This window comes from Bubalus kerabau, chromosome 10 (assembly GCF_029407905.1).
Source record: "Bubalus kerabau isolate K-KA32 ecotype Philippines breed swamp buffalo chromosome 10, PCC_UOA_SB_1v2, whole genome shotgun sequence".
NCBI lineage: Eukaryota > Metazoa > Chordata > Mammalia > Artiodactyla > Bovidae > Bubalus > Bubalus kerabau.
This window is the reverse complement of record NC_073633.1, coordinates 89,411,345-89,434,000: the sequence shown is the minus strand read 5'-3', so window position 1 is coordinate 89,434,000 and position 22,656 is coordinate 89,411,345. Positions and strand designations below refer to the sequence as shown.

The following is a 22,656-nucleotide window of genomic DNA, read 5'->3' as shown; positions in this document are numbered from 1 at the left end:
ACCCACCCACTGGGAGAGCACTCCTGGCATTGGAAGGTCAGGAGCCCTGAAAAGAAGGCAGGAGATGAGAAGGCCTCATTCCTCCTGCATTAGCTGTGAGTCGGCAGAAGAAACCCCCTGCAGGGCTTCCAGATTTTAAAAGCACCCTGGTGCTTAATGACAATTGTGTGAGTGCAGAGCAAATGTGGGAGGACTCTGTCCGTCTCCAGCCTTTTTCCTCATTCCGTTTCTGTGAAAATAGCAACTAGTCAAATGTGCTGACCAGTGGTAGCCTTAATTTTTACTCCTAGGGCTCAACTGCCTGCCTTACTTTTGGCAATGTTGAGTAAGTTCCAGCTTGTGTTTGGCATCTCTCCTAAAGGGCTCTGTCTGTGCATAGATTTGTAACCCTTTCCTAGCAGCACTGACTTCCAGGCAGCGCTAGTGGTTAAGAATCCGCCTGCCAATACAGGAGACTCAAGAGACGTGAATTCGATCCCTGGATCCGGAAGATCCCTTGGAGTAGGAAGTAGCAACCGGCTCCAGTATTATTCTTGCCTGGAAAACTCCATGGACAGAGGAGCCGGGCAGGCTACAGTCCATGGGTTGTAGCACACCAAGCAGCACCATGTGCCTTGTTGCATTTAAGACATCCGGTCGCCCTTTAGTCTCTTGATCCTGGAAAGAAGATTGGGAACAATCCTGTGCGTTCTTAGTCTGTGCTCTGGGAACCTCTCTCCAGACTGTCTGAGGCATAAATGTCTGTGACTTCTAGGCCAAACGAATAGTCATCGGATGTATCACCCATCAGGAGACGTGGCCTGTGGGGCTTTTCCAAAAGGCAGGGCAGGGCATCTCAGGCCATTCTGCTGGATATTCAATTTCAGGCAACTGACCATTCGTTCAGGGGACGTAAATACAGGCTGTAGATACAACGTGCATTCTCATAGAAAGAAGTAGAAGGTGTTGTAGATTTCGTTAGTGAAGAAACTAACATGGTGTGTGGCATATAGCACAGTGAAGTTGTGTAGGGATTATCTTTCTCATTTCTCAGAGTAGGCAGCCTGCAGGTTCCAGTGCATTGCTGACTGTCTCAGCAATTGTTGCACTCTGATTAAAGTAGTTCATTGCGTGCTGGGGCTGTTTTTTTTTTTCTTTTTCCTTAAGGAAAGATTGTTGCAATCTTCCTGCACAAAACTGGTATAGCCAGGGAATATTTGGTCCATATACTGTCAACTCCACTGAATATACGTTTCTGGCAACAAAAGAAACTGGACTGGCAAGCAATTTGAGGTAAGTCCATGTGGTTATTTTTTCTTCACCTCACAGTGAATCACAGATCTGATGCCAGAACTGCTTTGGAACTAGCCATTTTTTTTCCCCCCATCTGCTGCAGGATGGATGATAAATAGATCAACCATGTTTTACTGCTCTAACAGTATGGGGGGGTCATGGGTAACTTTTTCTCAGAGGAAAGCCATGTTCCCCATCTCCCCCAGCTTTGCAGATGGACTCACCAAAGCTCAGAGAGGAAAAGGTGACCTGCTTTTATGACAACATGCCCATTTGGTTGACCCAATGGAGCAGTTCCTTAATTTCAAACAGGTGATCCTGCCATGGTTCTTATTCAACTGCATCACTCAGAAAACATCCTAAAATGTGGAACAATCAAGTTTTCCATTGCTGTATCCATTTGACAGGTGGCATATTCATTACATGTCAATGATGTGGCATTAATTCAGGACTCTTTGCCATGGACCTACTGTCGTTAAATCATTCAACAAACATCTTATGAATACCTACGATGCTCCCAAACCTCATGACAGTAGGACTCCCTTGTATCATCTTGATGCTTTTTCAACCCTCTTCTGCCTTGGAAGGTATCTATGTAAACATTGCTGGTTTGGCAGTTTCTTCCAGGGCTGGAACCCTGCATGATTCCAAACGTTGCGCTTTCAAAGTCTGTCTTCCCTATGAAATGACACTAGAGGGCGCTCAATTGCCAGTAACAAATTTGGGCGGGTGGACTTCGCGCGGTATTTCAAGACTTCTGTTTTATTCTTTTCAGTAAAGAACAGTTGCACAACTCCATCCTCCTACTAATGGGTGTCAAAACAGAAGACACTCTCTTCTCTTTTGGTGGACTAGATGGACTAGATGTTGGTTTCCATTCCGGCTTCCTCCCTGAAAATCCAGGCTTTTGAAATATCCCTGTTAACAGTGAGTAACTTGCTAGTACACACATCCTGGATATTAACATTTAATTACATCCTCTTGTCGTCCACCACATCCACATCTAATCCTTAGATATCCCAAAAGGAAATTCTTGAAAACACGGACTCCATCCATTATAAACTCAAAGACTTGACCGACAGACTAATTTGGCTCTCATTTTGCTTTGGGTTAATGTCCTTTTCCTTGTACGCAGGCACATCTTGCCTCCCATTTTGGCTGGGAATTATCTGGCTTCATGGAGGAGGAAATGGCAACCCACTCCAGTATTCTTGCCTGGAGGGTCCTATGGACCGAGAAGCCTGGCGGGCTATAGTCCACGGGATCGCAGAGTCAGACATGACTGAGCTGCTAACACTATCTGGCTTCATTGGATCTAGGGGAACACACACTATTTGCCTCTGACTCCCCCTAACCCCACCATCCCTTATCTTCTGTTCTTGCCCTTCTTTGTACCTCTTAAGCACCACCCAGGACTCAACCTTTCATCTTCTTCCTAAGGAGAAGGGAGAAATATTTCTCAGGTGCTTACATCATCAGTTGCTTTTCCTTATGTCACTTGCACTGTGACATGAATGTCTTCCCAGAAACCCTTAAGAGCTGGTATCTGATATCCCCATTTTACAGATGAAGAAACTGAGGTTCAGGATTAAGTCATAGGTTAGAGTTTGTATACCTTGTAAGTAGTTGAGCCAGGATTTAGTCCTGAAGTTTTCTGATTATGCTTTCCTCTGCACCTCCCTCCTTACTCTTCAGTATCATCATCAGTGTTTCCAGTCATGTCATTCCTTGTCACGTTCCTTGGTTTTACCACATGAAAGTTTACCAAAATTCACAATGTAGGATAAATACTAGCTTAAGAAAAACATTACACAAATGAAAATGAACCTCAATTCTGATGAAATCTGCCCTCCTATCCCCTCCTTATATGGGTTTCCCAGGTGGCTCAGTGGTAAAGAATTCACCTTCCAATGCAGGAGACTCAAGAGACGTGGGTTTGATCCCTGGGATGGGAAGATTCCCTGGAGTAGGAAACAGCAACCCACTCCAATATTCTTGCCTGCAAAGTTCCACGGACAGAGGAGCCTGGCAGGCTACGGTCCATAAGGTTGAAAAGAGTCGGACATGACTGAGCGCGTACACTCATGCACCACCCCCACTCCTTATAACTAAAGATTAAAAAGAAATCAAACTTGGGATAGGAGTAGCTTTGGTCATTAAGTAAAAATGCATTCTTGGTTCAGCCTCCTCGTTATGAAATTTCACCTTAGAAAGCATCCCAGAGTGGCTAATATGTGACATTACAACACTTATATTTGACTTTACAGAAAGACCAGAAATCCAAAGGCCTTCAGAATCTCTGTTAATGAGCTCATTTGTTTGGAATAGTTATAGCTTCAATATTTGAAGCTTTCCATGGCAAGGAATTTCCCTCTGTGTTATTTGGTATGCGGTAAGAGGTTAATATGAATATAGAATTATCAAGTAGAAAGTTGAATTTCCTCCAGTAGACATGCTTTCTACTGTCCAGTACGGTTATAAGGGAGAACTGGCCATAGAGATTTCTGGGGTAGTGGGCTTCTGGCATTATTATGAGTAGAGATTTTAAAAAAAAACCACTTTGAGATATAAATTCATTTATTGTACAGGTCACCCTTTAAAGTGTACAGTTGAATAAAATTTATTGTATTCACAGATAAGTGCAACCATCACCATTGTCAACTTTAGAACTTTTTCATCACCTGAAGAAGAAATCTGGGGAATTCCCTGGTGGTCCAGTGATTAAGACTTGGTGCTTTCATCGCGGGGGTCCAGGTTCAATGTCTTGTCAGGATTTAAGATCCCGCAAGCCACTCAGTGCTGCCAAAAAAAAAGGAAATCCTTTTATCTGTTCCTCTCCTGTTCCTCGAACCTGCCCCATCCAGTCGTAAGTAACCACTAATACAGTCTTAGTCTATGGGTTTCCCTATTTTGAACTTTCATATGAATGGAACCATATAGAATGTAGTCTTTTGTGACTGTTCGCTTTCGCTTAGCATGATGTTTTCAATATTCATCCGTGTTGTTGCATGTATCAGTACTTCATTCTTTCTATTGTGTGTATATACCATCTTCTGTTTATCTGTTCATCTGTTGATGGACATTTGACTGTTTCTACCTTTTGACTACTAAGAATAATCCTGCTATGAACATTCATGTACAAGTTGTTGTGTAGACATATGTTTTTTACTTTAAAAAATTTTTATTTTGTGTTGGGATATAGCTGATTAACAATGTTGTGATAGTTTCAGGTGAACAGCAAAGGGACTCAGCCATATATATATACATGTATCCATTTCCCCCCAAAGTCCCCTCCCATCCAGGCTGCCATATGACATTGAGCAGAGTTCTATGTGCTATACAGTAGGTCCTTGTTGGTTATCCATTTTAAATACAGCAGCATGTACATGGACATATGTTTTCACTTCTTGGGGATCTGTACCCAAGAGAGGAATTGCTGGGTCATACGATAATCTGTGTTTATTATTTGCAGAACTGCCAGCCAGTGTTCCAAAGCAGCTGCACTATTTTACAATCCCACCAGCAATGTATGAGAGGTCTGTTTTCTTCATATCCTCCTCAACACTTGTTATTTGAGTATTTGATTCTAGTCATCCTCATGGATGTGAAGTAGAGTTGTTTAATAGGATGGGATGTATATTACTAGATATAGTTATTTACGCTTTTATGTATCCTTTTAATTATTAACCATCTGCTTGGTCTAGGGCCAGGCTCCAGAGATTTAAAAGTGCCATACCTTCCATCCACATTTTGTGGGGTAGAGAGACAGAAAATGAGACACTTTAAAATATAAATATATTTTCTTTCTTTTTTTGGCTATGCCACATAGCTTGTGGGATTTCTGTTCCCCAACCAGAAATTGAACCTGGGTTCTAGCACTGAAAGCCCAGAATCCTAACCACTAGGCCACCAGGTAACCCACCCCCCCACCCGCCCCAATATATTTTAATGTAGCTATGGGTAAAACTGTGAAAACCAAATGTAGCAAGTGATTAATTTAATCCATTAAATCTAGAGATCCATTTAATCTATATAGGTTTACATCCTATACCCTACCGAATGGGTATGAGTAAAATATTTAGTATCAGCTTTATTAAAAGCCTTTTTAGAAACATGATGGTTTTCGGAATCATCATGAGTGAGCCCACTTGTGTTTAGAAAATAGCCCTTTTTTCCAGAATTGTCAGTGAGTTCCAACTATTACAGTATGGCAATTATATGAAGTTTTGTCTATTGTGCAAAGATAAAATAAGTTGGCTGGTGAGAACAGAGAACATATGGTGACTTTGGGAATCCAGGTAACCAAAATAAATTTCATTTCTTGTCTGGAAACTTAATGATCCCCTTCCATTGGATTTTTGCTTCTCTTCTTTACCAGAACCAATCGCTTCCATTTCGTCTCCTCTTGCTGCAGCCCTGTCTCATTCATCCTCTATCACTATTTTCTTTCCGGGGGCAGGGGGGTTCTGGACTCTGTGGGAGGAGCTGTCCCCAGGCTGGCTGCCCCTGTTGGCTGAGATGCATTTAAAATGCACTGAGTCCTCTGTGGACTTCAGGAACGTTTTCTCACCTCCTTTTCTTTTTTTTTCCCCTTGAGTAGAATAAACACGGAGTTGAGGTCCTTTCGCAGCTATGTAGGCCAGAGTTCATCGCCTAGAGCGTCAGAGTAGAAAACATTGGCGATTCAGCAGGCCTCTGTCCCGGTCTTCGCCAGAGTGCGGGACATTTTAGGTCCTGTGGCGTCTGTCCACCTCTCCTGCTCGTGGACACCTATTTTTATATGGTGGTGTAAATATCTGCAGAACACCCAGACTTGGTGTGCTCTCCTGTGCTTGGCTCTCCCACTTCTCCTGGATGCGTCCTGCCCAGTGACAGAGGAGAAGCCGAGGTCATGTCAGTGGTTATGAGTGAGGGAGACAGGTGCCTCAGGGTGTCTCCACACTTAAAGCCATACCCCGCAGAAAGCCCTCTTTGGGGGGTTCTTGGGGCAGCCATTTTGCAGATGAAAGGCAGTTTCTCTTTACCCAGGAAATGGCTCAGGGGGTGGATTTATTTTTTTATGTGTGGATGCAGTCTGAAGGGAAGTCGGGTCCTTTGTGTCTTGGTCCAGGCATGGTTCTCGTCCTTCCCCGTGGGGGTAATGGTGGAAGGAAGGTCCCCGCTTCCTGCTCCATTCTGGTCTTCTCTGCAGGAGGACCTTGCCAGGGGCTTTGATTTAGGAGGCAAGAGCTGCCACAGTTTCAGATATGGCATCCACGCGGATGAGCCAAGGGAGGACTTGGAAAATTTTGGTCTTGGCAGGTAGAGAGAGGAGTTAGCTCTTTTTAAAAAAATGGACTGCGTGAGAGCTCTACAACCAGTGTTTCTATCGGGAAAAACCGAGGCCCACGTGTGATGGGCCTTAGTGAGCCAGTCCTCAGAGTAGACTGTGATTACGCCCTGTGATCTGAGTGGAGGAAGATCCTGTGTAAAAATATCCCGTTTGCTGCCTTTCGTGGTTACACCTGAGATTCTAATCAAGTCACTGCTTTTGTGTGTGTGTGTGTACTGTGTATTTCATGAAGTCTTGATTCCTTTCTTGTGAAGGTTTTGGGGTGTCCTAGAATCCCCTGCAACTATCCAGGAGGAAGACTTCTTTAAGCCGATTTGGAGCATGGCCTGAGGGAAAGGGTGGGGATTAGCAGGAAGGGATTTGGAAGAGGCCCTTAAGGTGCTTCCCTGGTGGTTCAGAAGGTAAAGAAAAACCTGCCTGTCAATGCAGGAGATGCGGGTTCCATCCCTGGGTTGGGAAGATCCCCTGGAGGAGGGCATGGCAACCCACTCCTGTATTCTTGCCTGGAGAATCCCGTGGACAGGGGAGCCTGGGGGGCTACAGTCCACGGGGTTGCAAAGAGTCAGACACGACTTAGTGACTGAACAACAACAACAGCTTGATGGAGGGTAGAGTCCATCGAGGAAAGAAAAGCCAGAGGAAGAGGGTATAAGAGTATCCTAGCCTAGGTCGCCACTCCCCCAAGGAATTCATACGAACATTATGGGGGAGATTGGAGAATGAGGGGTTATGATTTTTATTAAGACAAGCCCCTCTCCCACAGTCGAAAGTCCTAGGACTTCATTGGTCTCCAGTCTTTAGGACTTGGCCTTGACTTCATGTTTCTCTAGTCAGGGGGAGCTGGCTGTTGGCATTGCCGGGAGCCAGAAACCTGGCATTATCCCGGGCCCTTCTCATCTCCCTCCAGCCCACGGCAAGTGTGCAACCATGTCCTGAGGGTTCTACTTCCTTAGAAATCACACATTCTGTCCTTTATCTTCATCCCAGTGCGAACGCCTCCTAGCAGGCTCCCAGCCCGCCGGCTCAGTCTCTTGCCGGCTCAGTCTCTTTCCAATCTGCGGTTGCATCGCTGCTGAAATGAGCTTTCTAAAAAGGTACCAGCTTCATTTTCACCCCAGCTTAAAATCTTTAAGTGTTGCCCGACTGCCTTCCAGACAAATCTTAGCCCTGGCAACATCCGCATCCTCACCTCTCTAGCTTTTCCTGTCTCACTTGTCCCCCCGCAACTACCTTCCTATGACGGGATCCCCTGAAATCATGATGCCCTCTCCCACCTCCGAAGCTTTTATGTGAGCTACCACTTCTGCAAGGACATTTCCTCTCCCACAGGTCATCTGAGACTCAGCTCAGGGATCATCTCTTCTAAGAGGACAGCCCTGACCTTCCTGTCTGGTTGATGCCTCATCCAGCCCCACAGTGTCCCCTGTTCTTCCACCTCATACATCTTCACTGCCTTCTCCCCCCTTCCCATATCTTTCAAATATGAGTCCTTTGAAGGTGGGGACTCTCTCAGGTCTCACTGCAGCCTGAGGCCCAGCAGAAAGGAGCATAGTGGAATAGAAGAGGGAATCTACAAATACTTGATGAATGCATTAGCTGTTTTTAGTCTACATTTTGCATCTGGAAAGTCTTTTACTCCTTGACTATGTCTGAAATCTACCTAATCAGGGTCCAAACTTTCTCCATGAAGCCTTTCCCTCCAGCAATGTTAGAGGTACTTTGCTCCCTCCAAAGAGGTTCTTTGGCATGTATCACTTCTCCCTTGTTTTATACTAATTTCTGAAAATCTTGATACCATGAAGTCTGGAAAACCCAAAGGAGTGAATGCATTCAGTGAACACTCAAGGATAGGATTATGGGCTCCATGCCAGGAAAAGGCGAGACTGGTTGGGCAGGCCACTTTTCCCTTTTAAGTCACATCAAGTAATTACACTACTTGCTTATAGGGTTGGGCCTACTATTTTTATTCTCTCTCCAGATGGATGGGAATTGCTTTTTGAGGGTTGTTTCCATGTCTGGTTTATTTTTATTTCACCACCTGTGCCTAGCACAAAGCCTCCCTCATAGAAAGCCTCTGATAGATGAGTGAATGAATGAACTGAGTGAGTGGAAGCAGTGTGCATTGGTTTCAATTCAGCTTGTCCTGAAATAGGTTTCACAGGTTTGGCCCTAGGAGCATCTCCCATATCCAGGCTTTTTTTTTTTTTCCTATGCTTTGAGATTTTGTGAATGGATTAAGAATCCTACCACCACCTATATCCCCAAGAAGAGAGAAAACCAGATTACTGTTTTGTTTTGTTAAGTCTTTTGCTGTGCCACGTGGCATATGGGATCTTTCTTAATTTCCCAGGGATCAAACCTGCAACCTGTACCCTCTGCGTTGGCAGCATGGAGTCCTAACCACTGGACCACCAGAGAAGTCATCAGATTACAGTTTCCAGCCCACACCTCTTCAGCTCAGTGCCTATAATACACCAGAGCTGGTTCTGGATTTCAGGGGAACCAGCATGGCCAACCAGCTGCCAAGGCCATGACTGATTGTTCTGGGGATGAAAGGAGGGATTGAGGGTGAGCTTGTTCTTGTTTTTTAAACACCCACAGGACTTCAGACTCCTTCAGCTTGCAGAGACTGCTGGGAACTGCCTTTATTTTGGATGGCTTTTGTGGTGAGCTTCCTCTTTCATTGACCTCTCTGGCTATTTGTGAGGCCTGTATCTCCTCTTACTTCTCTCTCTTAAGAAGTCAGGTGGAAAGGCTGACACTTGCTACAGAAATGCCATTCTTCCCCTGTTTCTGGATGGGCATCTCCTCACAGCTTTGATTCACTGTCTGCTGAGACAGTCTTCAAACTTTTAAGAGAAAACAGATTCCAGTTCCCCTAGTGGTTCAGGTACTTTGAGTCCTTGGTTGCACCCCAAATGGTACTTTGGATGAGTGTCGTGGAACACATGCTTAAGCTGGACCAGGGAGATTTGCTAACTGATGTCAAAGCTGAATCTGAGAGGACTACATGGGATGGATTAACATGACCGAGAAAGGCCTCAGCCTTCTTTCCCTAGTCACATACACTGTCTAGAGTAATGCTGTACCACAGAAACACAACATGAGTATTTTAAAATTTCTTAGTAGCTACATTAAAACAATTAAAAGGAAAGAGGTAAACTTAGTTTTAATAACATTTTTAATTTAACCTAGTAAATTAAAAGTATTTTCATTTCAACATGTAATCAATATGAAAATTATCAATGAGATATCTCACCTTGTTTTTTGGTCCTAAGTCTATGACATTTGGTGTGTGCTACTGCTAAGTCACTTCAGTCGTGTCCGACTCTGTGCGACCCCATAGACGGCAGCCCACCAAGCTCCCCCGTCCCTGGGATTCTCCAGGCAAGAATACTGGAGTGGATTGCCATTTCCTTCTCCAATGCATGAAAGTGAAAAGTGAAGGTGAAGTCGCTCAGTCGTGTCCGACTCTTAGCGACCCCATGGACTGCAGCCCACCAGGCTCCTCCATCCATGGGATTTTCCAGGCAAGAGTACTAAACTTATAGCACATCTGGATCCAGACTAGCCATGTTTCAAATGCTTAGGAGCCACGTATGTCTCACGGCTCCCATATTAGCACAGCTCTAGACTCTCCAGGTGGGGTGAGGAAGTGGTTACTTGGGGCCTACTCTGTCCTTCAGATGAAGTCACCTAACCAACTAAATCATGCTGAAAGCTTTGGGGAATGGTGGAGTATATTCAAATATATGACTATCTATAGAGCCTTAGACATGGGATTTTAAAAGTGTCTTGATATTACAGTCAGGAAGGGGGCATTTAGGGGATTTAAATAATTATATGACCCTTAACTCAATTAGCCCTATTTATTATTTCATTCTCATCAAAGTTGTTCTTTGCTTATTTTTCTTGGATTAATGAGTTAAAAAAACAAAACTTGATGGACACTCACTTTCTGACATGTCTTTTTATTTGGATCCCCTTCATTCCTTATGCCATCAGGAAAGAATTAAATACCTACATAAAAAATAATAATCAGCCTTAATTGAGAGCTTGCTATGTGCCAGACACTTAACATGCATTGCTTCATTCAAGTAGGTTCTATTATTACTGCCATTTATCAGATGAGGAGACTGAGACATTCAAGTTCCTAAATACATTTGCTCAAGATGACCCAGCTGGCAAATGGTGACCTCAAGCAGGTAAATTCTAGGGCCCAAGCTTCTAAATCATATACAGCACTTCCTTGCAAAATTAAAGTAAAATTTAACATTCTTCCCAAATTTTTAGGGTTATGGTCTTGTTTAAACCTGTCTGCTCTAAGTTCTTTTACTTTTGAGCATTCTGGCAAAAAACATGTGTTTTTTTGTGGGGTGAGAGCAGTACATTTTTAGTCCTATTTGAACAATTTAGCCTCATTGCAGATGGGTCAGACTATCTGCAAATTGACAGAACTTGCCTTATTGTAGAAAAAAATCTTGATCTATGACATAAAAACCAAAGTTAAATTAATAATAACTCTTATATGTCTTATAATTGATAAAAGGTAAATTCACAACTTAAAAGTCATATCTATGTTGACAGAGTTAAAATGGCATTCCATTAAATTATAAAAGGCAAGGCTATGCTACTTAAGAAACCAAAATCCTGTCTTTAATTCATATTTTTTAATTCAATTATTATAAAATATAACATAAATGCTTAAATTCTGGATTAGTTCCTCACAGTGGAGACAGATCTAGTCTGCCATTTTCAGATGTACTGGATATTTAGGAATTATGCTTGTTTCTGCATCCTGCTCTTAATAAATGACTATACATACTTAGAGTATGTAATATGTAATATAAATATATTTTCCCTCTCCTATTGTAAGCCTTGTTCAGGGCAGGCACTACCTTTTCTGATTATTTATCAAGTGCATATATTAAAACATGCCTTGCCTTCCAATCTGAATTGCTATGCTTTAAAAAAAAATTTTTTTAATCAGAGGATAATTGCTTTACAATGTGCTGGTTTCTGCTGTACAACAACATGAATCAGCTATAAGTATACCTATATCCCTTCCTTCTTAAGCCTCCTTCCCATCCCCCACAGTGCACCCCTCTAGATCATCCCAGAGCACTGAACTGAGCTCCCTGTGCTGTGCTTTTGATATCTCAAAGAGGCTTTGGGAGTTCTGACTGATAGTTCAAACTCATACTTCTTGGACTTTTTAATGTTGTCAAGGCCCATCACAGCAAAGTATTAGCGTTTGAACCAATCCCTTGACAAATTAATAAAGGACCAGACTTTTCAAATTTTAATTTTAGAAAAGGGGAATAACTTTTCAAATTGTAAGATGCTGTGCAAGAAGTTACACAGGGAGGCTGGGATTAGCAGATGTATGATGCAGATGTAAACTATTATACATAGAATGGATAAACAACAAGGTCCTACTGTATAGCATAGACAACTATATTCAATATCCTATGATAAACCATAATGGAAAAGGATATTTAAAAAAGAATGCATATGTATAACTGAACCACTTTGCCGTGCAGCAGCAATGAACACAACACTGTAAATCAACTGTACTTCAAAAAAAAAAAGTTACACAGCAATCTATAGAACTTGACTCTGCTGTTAACTTGGCAGAAAGAAGGGGTTAAAAATGTCAAGTCTTAGAAACAGACTGATTTAGTCCTCTTCTGTTTATCTGTAACTCTAATAATGTATGGAGTTGAACTCTGAAAATTCTGGAACATAAAACAATTTTTATTTATTGTATCCATTGCTTTGAGAGCAGCACTGAGAAAAGAAGTGAGAGGGCACAGTTTTGAAAAACTGGCAATTTGGCATCTCCTCTCCCCCTTTTTTGCCCCTCCCCCACTATCTTAGCTATTTGACCCGATTAAACAACTTTGGGACGGGAGCCAGATTTCTGTATGCTAACGAGGCCGCTATTCATGATTTAGTGCGATTTCATCCCCCCAGAGCTTCCAGGCTGCCCGGTGGAAGCCTGGCTTCGCAGAAGTCTTCTGATTTTGTCAGGGGTTCATCAGTGAGTAGTTCGCACTGGCTAGAAGCAGACAGAGACTTTCTGAACGCCTCGGGTCACATCGGATTATTCATTAGCAAAGTCTTTTCACCTTCTATCTAATCAGCTTAAGGTGACTCCAGAATCTTGTGTGCTACTCCCCGAAAGAGACCCTGGCAACATCCAGCCTAGGTTCCACAACTTTTGGCTGGTTACTCGCTTTCTTGGGAGCAGAAAGTTTGCAAAGTTCCTTTAAATCTCCTCTTCCCTAAGCCTAAAGGTCAGGGTGCCAGAGCCCAGTTAGCTCCCAAGTCAGCCGGAATCTGACCATTTCAGAAGTTTCTGGTGTGTGTGAGAAGAGAAGAGGGGGTAGTCGGGAACCGTCAGAGTGACCACCTCGCATTACGTAACGAAAGCCCAGGGAGCGAGCTTGACATCGAGACATTCCATGGGGAGGGGAGCTGCTGTCCTGGAGTCGCCAGGAACGGCGGCGGCAGTTCAAGAAGCCAAGAAGGAAGGTGCCCGAGATAAAGACAACACTTCGGGAAGGAGAATATAAAAAAGCCGCAGGACCCAGAGGATTAGCAAACGACAGGACACGTATTAGACGAAACGGCAGCCTTTCAACTTTTGCACGGGAACAAGGGGATTTGCCGTTTGGGGGATTTAGGAACGTAACAGCAAAGCCAAAAGCTAATGAATGGAGTTCAGCGGTTTGTTGGCGCTTCTTAAATATTTCTATCCAGTACTTAAATATTTTTGTCCAGGAGCGCAACTCTCTGCAGTTATTTAGAAAGTAGGGATTCAAACCAAACTAAGATACTCTCCGTGCGTCTCCACTTTCCCCAATCCAAAAAGGAGCTGCTCCCGCGGTACTGCCCCTTTAAGACCTGCTTGCTCTCGGGCTCTACAAAAGGGAGTGACCTCTGGGCTTTGACAGCTCCCCTAATAACTACCACCGTGCAGGCTCCGCCCACCTGGCGACCAGCCGCGCCGATTGGCCGGCGGGCCGGTATCCCGTACTCTGATTGGCTCTCCGCTTCCCCTGAGCGAACCTTTAGAACTCTGAGACAGACAATATTCTGTTACATTGTAGCAAAATGGCGACTGTCATTCACAACCCCCTGAAAGCGTAAGTAAGACTAAAAAATGTACATATTCCGCGTGGTTTCAATATGAAAAAAAAGGCGCCTTCTGCGTGCGGAGCGCTGCCAATGCACAGCGCTTACAGGCACCTACAGCCGTGGCGGGGCTTCTCTCTTTTCTTTCAGCTCTTACTTCTTCATCTTTTTTTTTTTTTAAACCCCAACGCGCAGAAATGTCAGGAGATGCAATTAACAAGGAGAAAATTGTTACATTTGTGTTCTTTTAAATTGGCGGACCGAGAAGAGAGGGGTTGTCGGTAGGGGAGCCAGGCGCTCGAGAGCTCTACAGCTAGAGGATCGTGGGCAGCTCGGGGACAGCACGGTCCCCTGAGTCTCCCCGGCTTCGCGGGGCGGGGAGCGCGGCGCGCGGCGCGGGGGTGGCGGGGCCGGCCCTGCTGGGGGCGAGCGCCGGACTCTGTGGCCGCCTTGGGCGCACTTGGCTGAGCCCCGCGCCTCCGGAGCCCGCGGCCCCCCGCCCGGCTTCTAGGTCCTCCGGGGCGACCGGACCGCGGCAGCTCCGGAGTTTGCAGGGCGCTCTCTGCCTTCCGATCGCTTGCGGGGAGTTTGTGCAAACCTTCCGGAGTTGGGAGGACCGCAGGGGGGAGCAGCGGGTCCCGGGAGCCCTGGGGCCCAGGTGGTTGCCCGGGGCTTTCCTGCCGGGGCAGCCCCCGGGAAGGTGACGGCGCTTCGGGCGGTCGCCGGTGTGTCTACGGCTGTGTTTGTCCGGGAATGGGCTGTAGTAAATGAACGACTCGGGTTAACTTGGGGTTGATTTGGAGACAGGAAAGAGCTGCAGGTCTCAAGAATGGTGTTCTCGGCTCCTGCGGGTGAATAGCCGAGGCGAGCGAGAGGCAGCTTATTGGGGAGCTCGCCGCCCGAGCCGGCAGCGTCTGCTCCCGGCCAGAGCGAGGGGCAGGTGCCTCTGGCCGCCGCCGGGAGACTTTGAGCGGACGCCCAGATCCGGGACGGAGGGGGGGCGGGCTGGGCGAGGACACGCAGGGGCCAGCCCCGGGTCCCACAGCCAATTCCTGTCCGCCTTCCTCCCCCACTCCTTTTTATCCTGGCTTCCTTCCTTCCTTCCTTCCAGTCGGTGGAACTGTTAAGCCGCCAAGTCCGCTCGCGATCGTGGAGCCGGGGGTGGCTTCGGAAAACTAGCATCGCTCTAAAAGGGGTGCTTCTGGCAGTGATATTGGCAGAGGGGCGCTCCCTCTGGATCGCGGCGCGACGTGGGTGGGTGGCTGGGTGGGGGGTTTGCGCGCCTGGGATTAGGACTTCGCAGCTGGGCTGGAAGCCGCGGGCAAGAGGAGAGAGGGAGGTGCGGGTGTGTGTGTGCGGCGGGGGGTGGGGAGGCGGGTGCGTTTCGTGCCGAATTCTCTACGGTGCGTGGCGGATGCCCACTCTGGTTTTTTCAACTCAGCGCCTCCGAGTCCGCACCCGCGGCTCCCCTAGGAGTTGAAAGCCAGGTTCGCACGCGGGGTGGGAGGAGGGCAGCGGGGGGGTGGGTCTTAACGCGAAGGAAAGCGCCGAGAGAATGGGAAGTGTTTGCACCAGCTATCTCCTATCGGTAATAGGGGAAAAGGGTAGGAATGTCCCAGATCTCGGAGTTTTACATGTATATATATATACACACACACACACGAACGCTGCTAAGAGGACATTGGAAGCTGGGGCTGATTAGAGAGCAGCTCCCGCTTCAGTTCTCGCTCGGAAGCTCCGATGCACTGCACTTGAACGCCACAGTGTTTCACCCAAGGAAGCAAATGTTTTATGGCAGAATAAATGGGCGTAACTTCGCGGCATCCCCTCTCCTCGTCGCTCTCGCTAGCCACATCGCTGATGCTGTGAGTTTTTAACCGAGCCCACAGCTGATTTGCAGTTTTCACATTTCCAGGCGAAAAGGCATAGCGGGGCGGATACCTCCTGGTAAACCAAGTTCGAGAAATCTATTTCGCCTGTGCGCCAGGTTTGTTTCCTATTGGGAAAGCGGTACCCTCGTTACCGTGGAACCCGCTTACGCGCGGGCGGGCGCAATATCTCTGTACTCATTCCTGCCCGCTCCAGTTTTTTGTTTCTGTTTTTTTTTTGGACCGCTGAAGGGTGCGTTTTGCGGGGAGGGTGTATGTGTGGGGTGGGGTTAGAAGTGCGGAAAGAGACAGAGTCGCGGGCTGGTTATTGGAATTAGTTCTGAATTATTACACTTATACTTTGTATAATTAGAAACAGTTGCAATGTGATGTATTTGTAATTTCGTGTCCACACACACACACACACACACACACACACTAGCATACACACGACACTCCAGTCGGCTTTTTCTAGGTGGCAGTTGAATGGTCATTTATAATTAGCCGCTCATTTTTTGCATCCCGATCCCTTTCCCTGGGGGTAAGTGGGTGTAAACAATACCACCAACCAGCCGAGCCTCCTGCGCCCTAGACGGTTTTTAAACTCCTAACACAGGAGCATGCACGACGTTACAGGGAGACCTACATCATCTGCCTTTATTTTGAAAAACAACTTGTTTAATAGAACATCTTATATGTTTCATTTGTTTTTGAAAGTTGCTGATCAGGAAACAATACACACGTGAATAAATTATGCATGGGATAAATTAGAACAAAGCGCAGAGACACATCAAGCGGAAGGGATGGATGGTGGTGCTGGGAGGAGGGGAGTAGGGAGAAAGGTTTGGAGAGCTATGTTTTTATCCTCCTGTGTCCCTCCTGACAATGAAACGGAGCTGAACAGCATTAGCATTTTCTCTGTCTGCGTTCAGAGTCTTTTTCTTCCTTCCCTTAAAAAAAAAAAAGCCAACACTAAGGACGCCCCCTATAGAAACTGGTCACACAAAGGTTTGCTCTAGGACGGGGGATAAAGTGGCAGTAGGTAATGTTCTGGGAAGAAACGAGCAACACCTCTTTAGGGCTCTGCCTAAGCTGCGTAGGGACCATTTTTCATTATACCAGCTTTTTCCATGTGGAACATTCAGTAATTCAATAGCTTGAATAACTGGACGGCACAGTTTGAATCTCATTGCTTTGGGGTCGGTCTTCTGTTGGGACCCGAGCTCCTGGACCCACATCTCCACTCTCAGCAGTTCAGCTTTCTTCCTGCCTGTCTTTGATCTCCCTTCAACTCCCTTTCTTATTCCTCCTCCTTGTACCCTTCAGCCCCTTCCTCTCTGAAGTTGACAGCCTGGCTTCTCTGTCTGTTGTCGCCTTTAACATCTTATTACTGCCCAACAGGGTGTTAGAGGCAGAAACAGGAGCCGCTTGGACTGATCAGATCACAAAGGGAACGCAGCAGGTGGGCCCACAACCAAGCAGTCACATCTGGGCAGTAGGATATGAAAGCATCAATGGACATGTATGATGTGTAAATAGGTATTGCACATTATTTAATTTAGCAGCTACATTGTCTGAGCCTAGATGTGTGAGTCACCCTTATTTCTTACATGGACAAGCAAGATAAGGGCCATGTAAGGTAGTAAATACATGTAGGTAACATAAATATGGATTTGATAATCCATTTGTCTATGTGTAAGTCTGCCACATTACCTATCATATTCTGGTTGATTGCTACATACCTAGGGAACATAATGCCTTTTTTTTTTTTTGCTCTCCTATATTCTTAAAAAATTAAAAAAATTATTATATTGGGGCATACTTGATTGATAAACATAATGCTTTTAATATAAATTCTAATCTTATTTGATATTCTACTTCACATTAAACACCCTCCCTCAAATCTGCTATCAACACTTTAAACAACTTACTCTTTTATTAAGTTATCAAAACCCTGGTTTGTATGTACTTAACTGGGAATGTCTGCCACCTTCTGCCAGACTGGATTATGCACATATATATCTATTATACTAACTGCCTGCTTAGAAAAGAGTAACTGTTATTATTATTTAATTATTCCATATAAACCAACAGGGATTTATCCCAAGTAACTATTTGTTTATAAATAATGAGACCAGTAGACTGGTCATACCTATAACATGTGAACATCCAGATATGTAGTTGTATTGAAACTATTTTTGTAAGGAGTTTCAGAGGGTAAAGCGTCTGCCTGCAATGCAGGAGACCTGGATTTGATCCCTGGGTCAGGAAGATCCCCTGGAGAAGGAAATGGCAACCCACTCCAGTACTCTTGCCTGGAAAATCCCATGGACAGAGAAGCCTGGTAGACTACAGTCCATGGGATCGCAAAGAGTCGGACACAACTGAGTGACTTCACTTCACTCTCTTGGTTGGAGGCTTTTTTTTTTTTTTTTTAATAATCTCTGTTTTGTAATTAAGGATACAACTCTGGGAGAAGCAAATATACTTACTCAGCCAAGGTCAAACAGCTGGTTATGTGTATAGATGGACCTCAGATCTTCGTCTTTTTATTCATTCTCTGACCTGGACACCGTGTATTCTAATCTAAAGTGGTTTTGTGCCTGTGAAAGTTGTGAAATTGTTGTCACTTAGAAGCCAGACCTCACTCTTGCTGTGGCACTCAGCTTAGATTATCAGAGAGGATGGCGCAGAGGGGACACATTCCTGGTTCTAATCTGCTTCTGGCTCTTTCTGTTGGGGTGGGGGGATTTGGGTAGGTACTAAATGGGGAACACTGGGGTTGGGATTTGTGAGCTTTCAGCTTTTTATGGACATTATTTTAGCCCCTTATGAAAAAGGACCCTCAGACATTTTAAGCCAACAGATGCCTAAGAACCACCTTCTGCATCTGCTTCTGGTTGCCACTGGGATGAGGGCGGAGGGAAGCCTTAAATTCTCCAAACTTCATTAGCACACATTAATTTTCAGTGGGAAGAATGTCTGGTTTTGATGAGATACCCATAAAGGTTATTAATTTCTGCCAGAACCCAAATGAAGGCATCGTCTCAGAAAACTGCTGGGCCTGCAGACCACCTGGGAGACATTCAGAGGTCTCCAGTTGAATGGGAGTTGCTCAGCTCTAGAAAAGTGGCCTGGAATTCAGAGGCAACTTAATTGGAGACTTCTCATCCTCCTTTGTCTTTCTGGAACCATGCAGGTGGCTGAAATTTAGGTACATCTGAGAAACACCATAATATCTAAAGCTGTTCCAGAGCCATCTGCTCAGATCAGTGCAGAAAATAAAATGCCATGGTCACCAAGCTTTGTTTTGAACTTGCACCAGAAAAAGAAAGGAAACTGAGGCTGATGTTTCAGTTTTGAAAGTGCAGCCATCCTGATTGGAGTGGTGCTAGGTGTGGGTCATGAAAAGCAAAGAATTCAGGCCTGTCTATTATCCCAACCTCTGCAAAGTATCTTTTGTGGTTTCTGAGTGTTCTGAAAGTCACTAGAAGACAAATGTAGCCCAACGTGGCAAGCCCCTGACCAAAGAAATGCCACAACCACTGAAACAGTTTTTTTCACCCAGCCATGGTTTTCCAGCAGGGGCCTATGTAAGCATGACCCTAGCATTAAATAATCTTTAAACATGTAGGTATTTAACAAGAAAAGATAAAAATGTGGCCTGGGGAGAGGGGATGTGGAGGGGATAGGTAAGTGGATAAAACTACTGTGTGGTCTGGAACTCTGAGAAGATGATTGTTTAACAGCAAGAGAGACTGATGTTATGATCTATTGCAAGTTTCAAAGTTTTCTTTAGTTGTGTGAGCAACTGGGGAGAGATGAGGTGTTGTGGTGTTTTTGTAATCTGTTTTTCTTATTGGTCCGGTTACTAGTGTTTCGCAGTCTGTCAACCCATATGGATGAATGGAGCTAGCATCGTAAAACTGTCACTGAAGGAAGGTTTTTGAAGCCTGTGATTTGCATCAGAGTTTTAAAAGCAGTGGTTAGGAGGTGTTTGGGTGGGGGGAGGGGAGAAGAGGAGCAACCTGTGCTGGGAATGTCTAGGTTGGGTGTTTGTGAATAGTAGTAGTGGGTGGGGGGTTACAAGGGAAGAGAGCAGCCTTGAGCAGGCTAAGATTTAGGGGGCTGTGTTTGGAAGCAGGGAGGGGCAGGAATAAACCCTAATAATGGGGTTCAAATAGCCCACGTTGAGACCTCCACCTCCAGGCCTTAGTTCTGAGTCCAGGGAACAATGATGGCACATGTCTAACCCCCCTTTGCACCCTCTCCTCCCTCCCCGAGTCCAGAGCTTGCCGTCATCTCAGGTTGCTATGAAATGAGTGCGTTTTTCTCATTGTTATTCACTTCGAAAATCTGCTGTGGTATTAACTTCAACTGGAAGCTCCACCAGCAAAGGCTTTTCAGCCCTCACACTTTCACCGGTCACCGTGTGGCCTTATCTCAAACTCCGTCCCTCTTACACATTTGTTTCTCACCAGTGGCGATGCTTTTGTAGCTTCAGAAGTAAAAGCTTCAGGGAGAGGATCCAGAGATTTGAGCTCGGTTTTTAGCCCTACTGCTCACTAGCTATGAGACCTTAGACCCAGAACTTCTCTGAGCCACATATTCCTTGTCTTAAAGATGAGGGTGATGCACCTTGATTGCCAAATTCCTTTCCAGTAAAAAACTGGTGGCTCTTGGACTATGGTTGATTAGGAAGGATGAGGAGGACAGTTAGGGACCAGTGTTTGAATTCTTCCTCATTTTTTAAGTGTGGCTCTAAAAGGGAGTTAAGACTGGTAGACTCTCCTGTAGTTTCATCTTCTCTGGTCCAGTCTTGCCACCTTCTGTTACCACTTAGGCTCTGATCTCTCTCTTCTCAGGGCCCAAGGCTGAGGGCCAGGTGGTGGCCCATTGAGAATGTGGTCTTTTCTTCTGATTCTCCCTTTTGAACACTTTTCTCCTCATTAACACTCCAACCAGAGTATGAAGACGGGAAAGAGAAATGAGAAGATTAATTGGCCTATTGTTTCTGTTTACAAGCACTCAGATTAAGTTTTTGGTTGTGCAAAAGACTAGAATTATTGAGAACATCTATCTTTTTCTTCCTGTTTTGTGTAAATGTATGGTGGAAGAAAGGGAACCAAGCAAAAGATTTTCTTCTCTGGATTTCATTTATCTACAGTCTCCTTCAATCTACTCTTCTAACATTTCACCCGTCCCAGTTAACATGGAAATAAATGCTTATTTCATTTCCATTTGGGCACTTGCAAATACCTGACCATTCAGTGAACTGTAGTAGGTGGGCCTGTACTGATGTCTCAGTGAGCTTCCTCTGTTGTACCCCGTGATGCTGCTGAGGAAATGGAGGTGTTCAGTAGACACACAGTCTGGCCTTATGCAGGTGGCTATTAGCAGTGTCTAAAGTGGAATTCACTGCCTCTCCTTCAGTGACATGCCTCCAGAACATCCCAGATTCCTCTGGAGGCATTATTATCAGGCTTTCCTTTGGTTGACAGTTCCCTTGGCAATTTTCTACAAGTCTGAAGGAGGAAGAGGGGGTTGTTAAAGCCATCAGAGAATTTACAGAAGCCTGAATTGTGAGAGTTAGGCAAAATGAAAGAAAAAACAAAATGGTCACCCTGACCTCCAGCCTCCAGAGGCAGTCCCTTAAATTTTTTTGTACTTGTGGTAAGATGTATCAATATATAACATGTATATTTAGCATGTATGGCATGTAGACATACCATTTTAGCCTTTTTTTAAGTGTTCAGTTCACTGGCAATAAGTACCTTCATAGTGTTGTATAACTATCCATTGTATTCATTTCCAGAATTTAAAAAATCATCCTAAACACACTCTATATCCATTAAACAATAGCATCCTCTGTTTTAATGAGGATGTCCTCCTCCCACCGCATCCCAGTTTCTGGTAACCACCACTGTACTTTCTGTCTGTATAAATTTGCCTATTCTAAGCACCTCATATGAGTGGCATCATACAATATCTGTCCTTTTGTGACTGGCTTATTTCACTTAGTATAGTGTTCTTAATGCTCATCTGTGTTACAGCATGTGTCAGGATTTCCTTCCTTTTTATGGCTGAGTAATACTCCATTGTACATATATGCCTTATTTTGCTTGTCCATGCATCCGGGGATGGATACTGGGGTTGTTTTCACCTTGTGGCTATTGTGAATAATACTGCTATGAACATGCGTGTGTAAGTAGCTGTTTGAATCCCTGCTCTCAGTTCTTTGGGGTATATGCCTAGACCCCCTCTTCATTTTTAGACTTATTTAAATTCATGGAGTACATTTCTAGATAGTACAGGCAACTCCTTTCTTCTGAACTTAAAAAGAATACTCATGGCATCATAGAATTCAACCTCTTTACCCCCCCTCCCCCTTTAGGACTACCCCTGTTTTGGGGGTGGGGGATAAATGCCCCAGGAACTCAGAGACTCACTTCTTTTATCCCCAGCCATGAGGATTGCCTTCATCTTGTCACCACCCCTCACCCCCAGCCCATTGAGGGCAGGGGCTCCCCTTGGGGTCAGGGTCTGGGTCTGGGGAGGCCCCAGAGGCTGCGGCACTAGCGGTCACCTGGTGGGGCTGGAGCGAAGGTTTCCCAGGCAGAGTGGAGGTCTCATCAGGCAGCAGGCGTTCCTGCTGGGACACCTGGACACAGGACAGCTTGAAGGTCAGGAGGTAGTAAATCTGACCTATCTTTTCATAAGGCAAGAAGGGCTTGTATCTCCTTTGGCCTCCCTTCCCTGCACTCAGCCCTGCTTACCTCCCCTTGAAGGGCCCCAGTGAAACAATGGATGTGAAAACACCTCAGAAAATGTAAAGCAGAACGGGAGGTGTTACTAGAGCTGCAAAGTTTCCCGTAGCTAACGGGGGCCTTCTCAGAGAGTCAACAATATCACATGTATCAAACATCACTTTACTATATTAAAACTAAAATAAATGAAAAGATCCTGGCATTACACATCCTATCTAACCATTGTTTCTCAGGAAATGCAAAGCCTCACTCATCCAACTGTGTGTAAATAGCCCTG

The 22,656-nt window shown here is 45.1% G+C and overlaps 1 protein-coding gene across 4 annotated transcripts in view; it reads left to right on the top strand.

The window, feature by feature from the left end:
* Window positions 1-12,727: 12,727 nt before the first annotated feature.
* DPF3 (double PHD fingers 3) overlaps window positions 12,728-22,656 on the top strand; it is a 291,918-nt gene continuing 281,989 nt past the window's right edge. For 3 of the 4 annotated variants that reach the window (XR_008699677.1, XR_008699675.1, XR_008699676.1), the window contains exon 1: window positions 12,732-13,755. Coding sequence is in view for 1 of the 4 variants with exons in the window: in XM_055538553.1 (XP_055394528.1) it covers window positions 13,724-13,755 (32 nt within the window). In the remaining 3 variants the exon portion in view is untranslated. Of the gene's footprint in view, window positions 13,756-22,656 lie in introns of all 4 variants that reach the window. The other variant, XM_055538553.1, reaches the window with a different exon arrangement.